This window comes from Lolium perenne, chromosome 2 (genome assembly GCF_019359855.2).
Source record: "Lolium perenne isolate Kyuss_39 chromosome 2, Kyuss_2.0, whole genome shotgun sequence".
NCBI lineage: Eukaryota > Viridiplantae > Streptophyta > Magnoliopsida > Poales > Poaceae > Lolium > Lolium perenne.
In genome coordinates, this window is record NC_067245.2 from 13,191,232 (window position 1) to 13,201,419 (window position 10,188).

The 10,188-nt window shown below is 42.5% G+C and overlaps 1 protein-coding gene across 1 annotated transcript; it reads left to right on the top strand.

Annotated features, from left to right (window-relative positions):
* Nucleotides 1-4,730: 4,730 nt before the first annotated feature.
* Nucleotides 4,731-7,408, top strand: LOC139835123 (uncharacterized). The gene is made up of 7 exons (XM_071825097.1): nt 4,731-4,874; nt 5,000-5,116; nt 5,215-5,292; nt 6,048-6,173; nt 6,271-6,375; nt 6,448-6,594; nt 7,250-7,408. The coding sequence occupies exons 1-7, from the start codon at nt 4,767-4,769 to the stop codon at nt 7,406-7,408; spliced, it is 840 nt and encodes a 279-aa protein (XP_071681198.1). The 5' UTR covers nt 4,731-4,766.
* The last annotated feature ends 2,780 nt before the right edge of the window (nt 7,409-10,188 follow it).

Genomic DNA, 10,188 nt, shown 5'->3' on the forward strand with positions numbered 1-10,188 from the left:
TTGGAACTAGGAAAGCCACAAAAAACATCAGTTTATTCAAAAGACAAGTGTCCACCACTTGAACTCTTTTGAAAAAAAATCTGTTGATCTGGTAATTGTGAGCCTCCATTTTATGTATATACTAGTAATATACTTACGACAATACCTCTTCCTAGAGTTATGTTTTCTTTAGACTTACTTGACTTAGCATAATATGAAATGTAGTCTTTTTCTTGTTCGCATTTATAACTCGCAATCAGTGAAATTAAAAGAATGTTCCATGGGAACATGCATATTTGAGAAAAACTATCACATCTTATTAAAATGAATAGGACAGGGATGCCCACGTGTATGTAGAATCGCTGCGTCGTAGACATTAGGGTTTAGAGAATGCTTGCAAGTGAGCCAAGATGCCATCATGGTGTTTTGGGTAGGATAGCCCTAGTCCCATGTGGGTCAGTTAACACTTACCTGGGAAATAGATTATCTCGTTCCGTATTGAATCATGTGGTGATGTGCATGCTTCCTGTTTTTGCTTGCCCGATTTGGACTGCTGTAATTGACATTAATTATTTTGAGGGAAAAGTGTGCTCCTCTTCTACTCAACAGATCTTTGATATGCAACATTTTTCTTCTTATGTTCAGCATGAGGGGCATGGTTCCTGACCTTGCAGCAAGCTAGCTTCATGCACAGCTGTTGGTGCTACCAGAATCCCATCAAATGGCGTCGGTTCCGATTAGTTTTTCCACGCATGTAGAATGCAAAGTTAATTTGGTGTCTTCTGTTATGTTATGTGTTGCTTAGGTAACACATGATATATTGTTTGTTTTTAAATTTCTGTTGATCAGCTATTGCTCCTGCAGGCTGAAAAGATTTGTTCAATCGAAGCCAAACAGGTGGGTGTTCACTTAGAAATGGCAATCTTTACCACAGAAATGGTTTCAGTTGTTCACTGCTAGCAATAATGTGTATTTACAGGCTAAAAGATTGCCATTCCTGTTTTACAGCTAGGAGCAATTATGTGATAAACGATGCATCTTCAGTTGCAAGTTTTCAACTTAACTTCCGAACATTAGTGCTGATATGCCAATCTTAGTCCATGTGTGTAAATCAGCTGGGTTGAAGTTTGTGTGCTGTGTGACCCTGAAAAAAAAATCCCTTGAGGATTCCATGCATAGTTTGGATAGTGGAGTTTGCACAGTTTTACTGGAATGACATACATGTCCTAACTCCTCGTTACCTGTTCTAAATAATACTATCCCAGTGTTGTTGTACTAAAATTAGTATTTGCTCACTGTGAAGTACTTTTTCATCTATTTGAATGTTTAATTTACCTACATCCGTTGAATATGGTTTGCTCCTTGTACTTAAGTTTTTCTGTATCGGCATGAACTTTGAAATCACTTTGAGCCTCCAAGACATGTTTTATCTGCATGAACTTGTTTATTTGGTTCAGCTACCATCTTTACTCTGGACTGTGTTAGTGTGTTTACAATGATACTAACTAGTGCCTTGTTTCTGCTTGTTAGCAATGTCAGTCCGTATGGAATCTTCATCTGTTATCATTTCTAGGGAAAAAACATGAGTACTGCCATGTTTACAGTTGAAACTCTCCTTTATTTTGTTGCCAAACTAAGAGGCCTTGTCAGCAACCATTGTGTTTTTATCAGTTCAAATTTGGCTTGGTGGCGTCTATTTGGAGTGTTTGCTTTGCTGACCATGCTTTGTTCTCCTTGTTCAAGGATAATATGGAGGACTAAACGACAGTCAGGGTAGCTGGACCATGTAGCCCGTCTGGCCCTAGGCTTTGATTTCTTCGCCCCTGGCCCTTGCTGCCATGTGATGGGCCTGATGGCAGAGGTGGCCTTCTTCTTTGACTCTCATGGGTTTAGGTAAGTTTGTGGTTTCGGGCCTCGAGCCGCTGACCCGAACTGGACTATATATTGAACTGTTTAGTGGCATGCCATGCATCAGGTGAGGTTGTTGTATAGGAGTGATGTGTACCCATTTCGTGGTACGGAAAGGTGACCAATTAGGGCATCTCCAGCGGCGCGACGTAAACGGACGCTGAGCGACCGTTTGTGTTCGCCGTGACCGGAAATGCGTCTGGCACCACCTCCAGCGGGGCCACGCAAAGTGACCGGACCGTCCGCGGAGACGCAAACCTGGTCCAAATATGCGCCAGGTTTGCGTCTCCGCGGACACTCGGCGGTCGCGGAAAATGTCCGCCCGGTCCTCGCACGAGCCCGCCTGGCAGAGGCACAACTGCTTCGTCTTCCGCGGCATTACTTCTGGGCGGCGCGCTGCAGCCTTTGCAGGGCCGCGTTAATGGCGTGCCTCGCCTTCCGCGAGCGTGCGCAGTGTCGATGCGTCTTCTCCGCCAGTACTGGCACAGAGGCGTCGCTTCGGCAGTCTGCGGCCGTGTTAATGGCGATGCCTCGCGTGGCTCGCGGCCGTCGCCTACCTCTGCGCACGTAGTAATGGCGATGCCACGCGTGGCGCGGCCGTCGCCCTGCCTCCACGCTATATATACAGGGGCGCGAGCATCTCATCTCCTCCCCACAAACCCTAGCCGCCGCTGCCGTAGCGCCGCTTCCTCTCAAGCAGATCCACCATGAGCAGCGCCAGATGCGGCCAGGCTGCCGCGCCTCCACCTCCACCTTCACCTCCCACTCCACCTCCTCCGGCGTCGAGCTCCTCCGACGAGTTAGACTCTGAAGACAGCACGGGCGACCTCCTTGACCCGGTCAGGGACGCCGCGGCCCTGGCACTCGCGGCGCAGGAAGCAGAGGAGGAGCTGGCGGGCCACGCGGCGTTGGACGCCGAGCTGGAACAGCGCAGGCTCGCGGCTGCCGCTGCAGCCGAGGACTCCGACTCGGAGATATCTTGGTCATCCGATGACCCTGATGCGCCGACGCCGGAGGAGAGGGCGGCGGAGCAGCGGGCCCTCGTCGAGTCTTTCGAGACGCTCAAGGACGAGGCCGCCAACGCGAGGCTGGAGCAGTGCCTGCAAGAGGACGCGGCGGCGCACCGAGCCATAGCGGCCGCGCGGGAGGCGGCGGAGAAGCAGGCGACGGAGCGACGCAACGACGGTGCCGGCCCGTCAGGAAGCAAGTAGTCTAGGCCTATGGATATACTTTGTATAGTTTTTATGCATTTTTATGTAGTACTTTCAATGTTTGTACTATGTTGCAATTCAAAAAATGGGCCGCCCCGGTGGGAGCACACAGACGCAAACGGACGAGCGGACAAAATATGTCCGCGGGGCAACGCAAACGGACGCTCGCGACCACTTTTGGGCGTCCGAAATGCGTCGCGCCGCTGGAGATGCCCTTATTGAAATGTACAGAGTGGCATAATCTGGCTGTTTATTGCAACACAGCCTGTGGTGTTGTTATGGATGTGTGTGTCAGCAGAGCTTGTTTGTGTCGATTTAGCATTTTTATTGGCAGTGCTTGGGTTTAGTATTGTGTGATGATCTCCAATGGAAATTTGATTAGGCTGGTTAGTTTAGGTTCGGCTAGCTCACATGGTTTTGTAGCTATGCAATCTGGACGTGATGTAGCATGCTCGCCTCCACTGAATCTGCTTGTATGCACTCCTAGTGATCATTCAGCTATGTAGCAGTTCTGTACTTGCTATAAATCATTTGTCTTTGTATATGGCAAATGCAATGCATGGCCTGTGGTGTTCTTATGGATTGCCTGTCTTATATATCAGCAGAGCTTCTTTTGTTGAAGAGCTGTAGAAATTTGCTCCAAGAACTTAATTGATTGTGTGTGTATGTGCAGGCACGGGAGGGTGACGTCCCAGGAGGCTTGGCCTCGTGTAGACTCCGCCGTGTGTCTTGGTGACTCTGGCTGCTGCTTTGCTCCGTCTTCTTGTGTTTATGCGCTGCTGCTGTGTTAACATAGTACTACCTCTGTTCGGTATTGATCGATGTTGGCACAGTATGATACGTATGTACACATTGGCGAGCTTTGTGTCAATTAAATGCGATCGGAGGGAGTAGGAGTGTTTTCATCAAGGCTCGTAATATTCAGTCGATTCCAGAACCTGCAATTTGTGTAATAGTTTCATCTAATCTTAAGTTGCATCAGTTGTCTTTAATCAAACATGTGGCTGGCTGGCTAGTTTGGCACATATAGTGTAGTCACTTTTATTCATCATTGTTTGGAAAAAATATATCAAAAAATCTGTGATGGTCATGTCAAAATTCGGACGCTCTTGGTAACTATTATTATTGGGTAATCAATCAATCTATTAATTAGGCTAACAAGTAGTTTGATTTTCTTAAAGAAAGTCGGCGTCTACCGTCTAGTTTGGAGAGAGAGAAATCTGGAATTCTGGATAGAGATCAGAGCTAGGTACGCATGCAAATGCTCATCGGAAGGCGGGAAACGAGATAGCGATATACTACAAAGTTAACAGGACCCGCGTTCCTATTACGAACCAGAATTTGGTTCCTTCTGCCGAGTTAAGGAGCCCTTCTTTTTTTTGGAAAGGTGGGTAGGTTGATATTCGGCCTCTTTATTTTTGGTAAGAAACGCATGTCGATAGATTGCCTCACTCACACCCTTCCAATTTTGACCACCACAATAAATTGCCTGTGCATAGCTAGATAGATCGCCTCACTCAAACCCTTCCAATTTTGACCACCACAATAAATGAAATAGCTGTACATAAATTCCCTTGCTCCTCTATTTATATCTAGACTAGAGAGGGTTTAGGCTGACAGATAGAAGGGAGACAGTTTAGAGGGACTGATCGATCACAGACTGAGAGAATGAATGTCAAGAAGAACGAGGAAGAAGGTGTGGAGCACCGACCAGACTGGCTCCCCGATGGCTGGGTTATGGAGGTCAAACATGGTGAGGATGGGGCTCCCTACCAGGTATGCCAACCTTGTATTCACCTGAGATAGATTACTTTTAACACCTGAACATTCTCTATACATGTTTTTTTTCTTCTGTTCTTCTGCTCTGTTTTTCAGATATGTGATTTACTTTTTCTTTCCAGTATTTCGTTTCTCCCGTGTCAGGGTCCGGATTCAGGATGAAGGCGGAGGTCCTGAACTATCTCTTCTCTGAGATGGATGAGCATTGGATACAATCTAAGAAGTCCGCTGCACTGGATGTATGTTTTTCTTAGTCTGGTGGTGAAGTCATTCTGTATTTCTGTTTTACATATAACCATGACCCTTGTGTGGATCACTCTGTCGTGGTAATATGCAGAAGGTGCACGAATGGCTTCCAAAGGGGTGGTTGGCTGAGATTATAGCTGGGGGTGAGAAGATGGATAAGATGTTCAAGGTAATATTTTTTCTTCCTTTACCATATCTTGTAGTACTATATCTGTTCCTCAATGAATGATTTTCTAGAAAGCACATAATCACTTTATTAATTTAACTACTAAGGCCATCTACAACTCGCGCACGGGGGTATGGGGCTTAGCGTGGGCGCCAAGGTCGCAATCCCAGCCGTTTGAAATGGGTTGCCGCTATAAATTGCAAGTAGGTTGCGCCCTGGATTGCCGCGCAGGATTAGGGTCCAAAAACTTTATTTGGTAAGGTGCCAATGTATAGTACCATTAGAGTTTTCATGAGAAGTATTCTCGGAATATATATCTTCATGATTACCTATTTGGTTGCATGAACATCTAATCCATTTGACTTTTATCATGTCATATGGAAAATTATGAAAACTCATCTTTGATGGTATTCATGGTATAATTAGTGTACAAAGTGAAACTCCAGGACAACAGTTGCATTCAAACCGAAAAACTCTTGTAATTTCCTAACTCAATGCGTGTTGATTGTCTATAATTGCCTCTGGGGCGACGAACGATTATCAACGGTTCATTCAGCTTTCCACATGTGAGAGCATTAAGTGTAGATGATTGGATGTGAATTAAGCAAGCATTATATGTTTTACTAGGCTAACAATCAAGGGTCATATGAGAAATACAACGTATGTACAGTAAAAGACTAACATCAAATGTCAACAATAAATTTACTCATATCATAATTTTTTATCTGATTATAACATTGTGTGTATATTTTCCGCAGTTTTATGTCCACCCTGCAATGGGAGTACGTGTATTCTCTAAAGAAGATGTACTACTCTCTGTTGAGGAAATGAAGATCACTGAATGTGTTACAGATGGACAATGCGACACAAACTCTCAAGATAATATGTATTTCTTACCATCACTATTTCCGCTACATAACTAAAAATTTATATCTTAAATGATTTGATATTCTGAAACTAATTTGTATTGTTATATTGTAGATTCTAGCCTTGCTGGAGTTCAACGTACCTGAGTTGCCACAAGGATGGGTCAAAGAGATAGTATACAGAAGAACAAGGACAAGGATGGGAATAAAGAAATATCTGGTATAGATAAAAAATGACAACTAAAAACCTTCGTTTTTTTGTTTGAATCTTCCAATCGCTGTTATTGTGCAGTACTATACGGATCCTGTTACCCAATATGTCTTCCGTACTCTGAAGGCTGCAATTAGATTTCTTGAAACGGGGGAAGTCACAAAACGTAAATTTATTCAAAAGACAAGTGTCCATGACTTGTACTCTTTTGAAAAATCTGCTGATCTGGTAAAATGAGCCTCCATTTTATATACTAGTAATTATCCTTACGCCAGTACCTCTTCCTAGATTTTTGTTTTCTTTAGACTTGCTTGACTTGGCAGAATATGAAATGTAGTATTTTTCTTTTCCGCGTTTATGACTCACAATTCGTGAAAATAAAAGAATATTACATGGGAACATGCATGTTTGATACAAACTATCACATCTTATAAAAATTGAATATATCCTTCAGTATGTATCACTTCATTTGCAAGTAATAAGGTATTGCAAAAGTAGGCGAAAGGTAAATCTTTTTCACATTTATTTCATGCAATTATCTTTTGTGCTATTTTCGGAATCAGTACACGCCTAGGCCATTTCAGATTGTAATATGTGACTTCTGTAGGATTCTCAGAACCTACAAAATATGACTGATTTATTATGTGGTGGTTTAACAATATAACAACACAAATCTACAGGCTATGTTTCTTACACAATTCGTAGATACACATATTCCTTAATAATAATTTGAAAAACACATGAAAAGTTTTGAATTGACAGCTTTGCAAACAAGCGGAATGATTTAACGTTAATAAGGTTTCCATTTTTGTTAACAAAATAATTTCTTTACAGATATTTGATACTTCATATAATGCATATGTTTAACTGACTATTTTCGTAGCATGAGAGTTTGCACAAGAGACTAGCAAATATTTTGAAGTATGCTAAAACACGTGCAAGTTCACCAAAACCAAGAGGGCCAGCACAAAGGGAGAAAATAAACTGCAATGGCCAAACATCATATAGCAGTAAGTTCCTCATTATCGGTGATATATCATAGTACCCTTTTTTATCCCTACATATGTTGCTCATATTCTCTTCCTTAGGTTCTTCCATCATGGGTAGTCCTGGTTAATACTTTTCTTGCATTACAAGGATATAGAGAAATTACCCTGTGATGTCAGAACATAGACGTCCAGTAACAAAGCAAATACCTCAAGCACACTACTGTACTTGTTAAATTTAACCATCTTCTTTATGTGTGAATGTGTTGCCTAAAGGTTCGATTATTTGTTTTTTATAATCTATCTCATGGTATCCATTAGTACACTAGTCTAGTTTACATTCATTTCTCACCCGACTTTATGTAATCAAATATGAGCCTTTTAAAGTTACCCAATGCCTCTGTATGCCATTTTTCTAAACTTTCGATAAATATTTGATGTAAAGATATTATCTTCATGTCAAGTGTACAACTTGTACGTGCAGTTTTTTTCCCAACCAAATGTTGATCTTTCTATCCATTCGGCTCTATTTGGTTTCAAGTACATACAATCATCCATGTGCTTAGTTTTAATAAAGGAAGCCGTATGCATCACTTGATGCGAGGCTGGGGAATCCCCATTTCGAAAGAAAAAAAGTGCTTAGCTTTGAGCAGTAGCAAAACATGGTATGATTTCTCTTGAAAACACTATTGGCTGAATCTGTAAATCTTCCAAGACCACTTTAACATCAATGTAATATTAGCCTTCTACCCATCTACCTAATACTAGTGCATACAGCTTGTGTGTGATTCATTTGGAAAATTGTGTGTGCAACTCTGTGGTAGGCCTAGTTGATCCAAGATCAATTTGTATGGCCTACATAATAACTTATATTTTTATGCTGGTATAGGCGAGGACAGAGACACCGACGACGACACCTCTACAGGCTCGGACTCACCAAATGAGCACCAAAACATCAAGAACAAAACAATAAAAAATAAAAGGGGAGAATCAACAAGCTGGTCCGAGACTATCAAGCGTCCAAGAGGGAAACTTGTGAAAACAAACAGATCAAACACAACGAAGGTTAGCACCAAAAGAGAAGTCAAACAACATACGGGCTAATCAAGCAAGGAATGGCAGGACATGAAGCCATCGAGGGCAAAAACTATAGAAATCACTGGTTTTTGTATCAAGTAGTAATATTTAGCCAGCATTTTGTTCCATTTTGCTTGCACAACTTCATTATACTTTAGACTAAAGAGTTCTATAATCTCTGTTGGGTTGTCCGAGGCTCGAACTGAAGGCAGCAACTATATAGCAATAGCCATTATGTCCTAGGGCAGGAGACCCGCCGAGAGTCCTCGCACATGCCGCAATTCCAAATTACTAGTGGATTGAGTCTTGTTCTTTTTTGAATGGTATTGAGTTTTTTTTTTTTTTTTTTTTTTTTGAAGAAGGTTCGATGATCAATTGATCACCATCATCATTTAATAATCGAGCAAACGTCACGGCAAGAAATTGCAAACAGTTGGGTGAAGATGTCTTGAGAAATCGTGGCATGCGGCAAAGCTATGTGTTCCAAAGCTGGTGGCGCGCCTGTGGTCGCGTGCAGCTGGTCTTGCCCGCTCGAGTCTCCGTTCTCAGAACCTTTTAATACATCGGGAGCACTGAATTATGGAAGTCCGACTCCCTAGTGCACGTGGTGTGTTCGTGAACCGTTTTCTTCTCGCTATGGCAATTTTAAGGGCGATCTAGGCTTTACCGTGCCGGCGGCGATGGCCGCATCTCTGGTGCTTTGCGAGGCTCCGTTTATGTCAATGTCCTGCTTGCATCTGACCTAGCCAAGTGCATGCAGCGTATGTGTCGTGTTTCTAGACCACAGGTTCTAGTACAGTCGAGTGTTTTGCCTAAGGGAAATGCTTGAGATCGGGCGACCGATCCCGCGCGCCGATCGCTCGTCCCAACTCGATCGCGCATGTAGTGCTCCCTCTCTCGCACGTTCTTTTTAGCGGACCCCACCTCTCCCCAACCCTGTGCTTTGACCCTTTGACGCTCAAGCAGCTCCACTTGCTCGGTCCTTTTCAGCTGAAATAACACGCATTATGGCATGAGCAGTACGACTAGGCATGCATGCAAAGCAGTTTCTTGTTTCGTTGGCCTCTACCATTACTATTTGGTTGCATGAATTCTTTTTTATCTACACGTGCATGCAATATTTTTTTATAACCGATGTGTCACACATATCTACCATACTACTACCTATGTACGGGTTTAATTGAAGATGGCATCAGAATGTAACTCAGCTACTACATGTACACTCTCGCGCCAATATAATCAGACCGGAGCTCTGAGCAAAACTTCCTAAAACGGATTATATTATGGAACGGAGTGATACTTTTGTTTAGTTTATTATAGACTTTGGAGAGATGTACCAATAGAGATGTACGACGAGCTGGAATCGTCGCCGACGAGATTGATACTCCAACACAATGAAGTCTGGATGATGCACATTTTCTATCATGGGCGCAAAGACCACCTAAATACTCGCCTTTTTGTGCACCACTTTTACGTAGTAATCATTTGTGACTTTCTATAAAAAAAATAGTTGGTGTTTTTATTGTAATTTAATCTGTAGCAAATTAATTGTTGCTTCGCCACTTTGCATATTTTCAAAAACATATGGATTTTTGTTGTAATCATTTGTGACTTTTGTAAAATGAGTTGATGATTTTTGTTGTAATTCAATATGTATAAAATTAATTATTGCTTGGCCACTTTTGCATATTTGGAAACATATGGATTTTTGTTGTAATTATTTGTGACTTTTGTAAAGAGAGCTGGGGGATGATTTTTG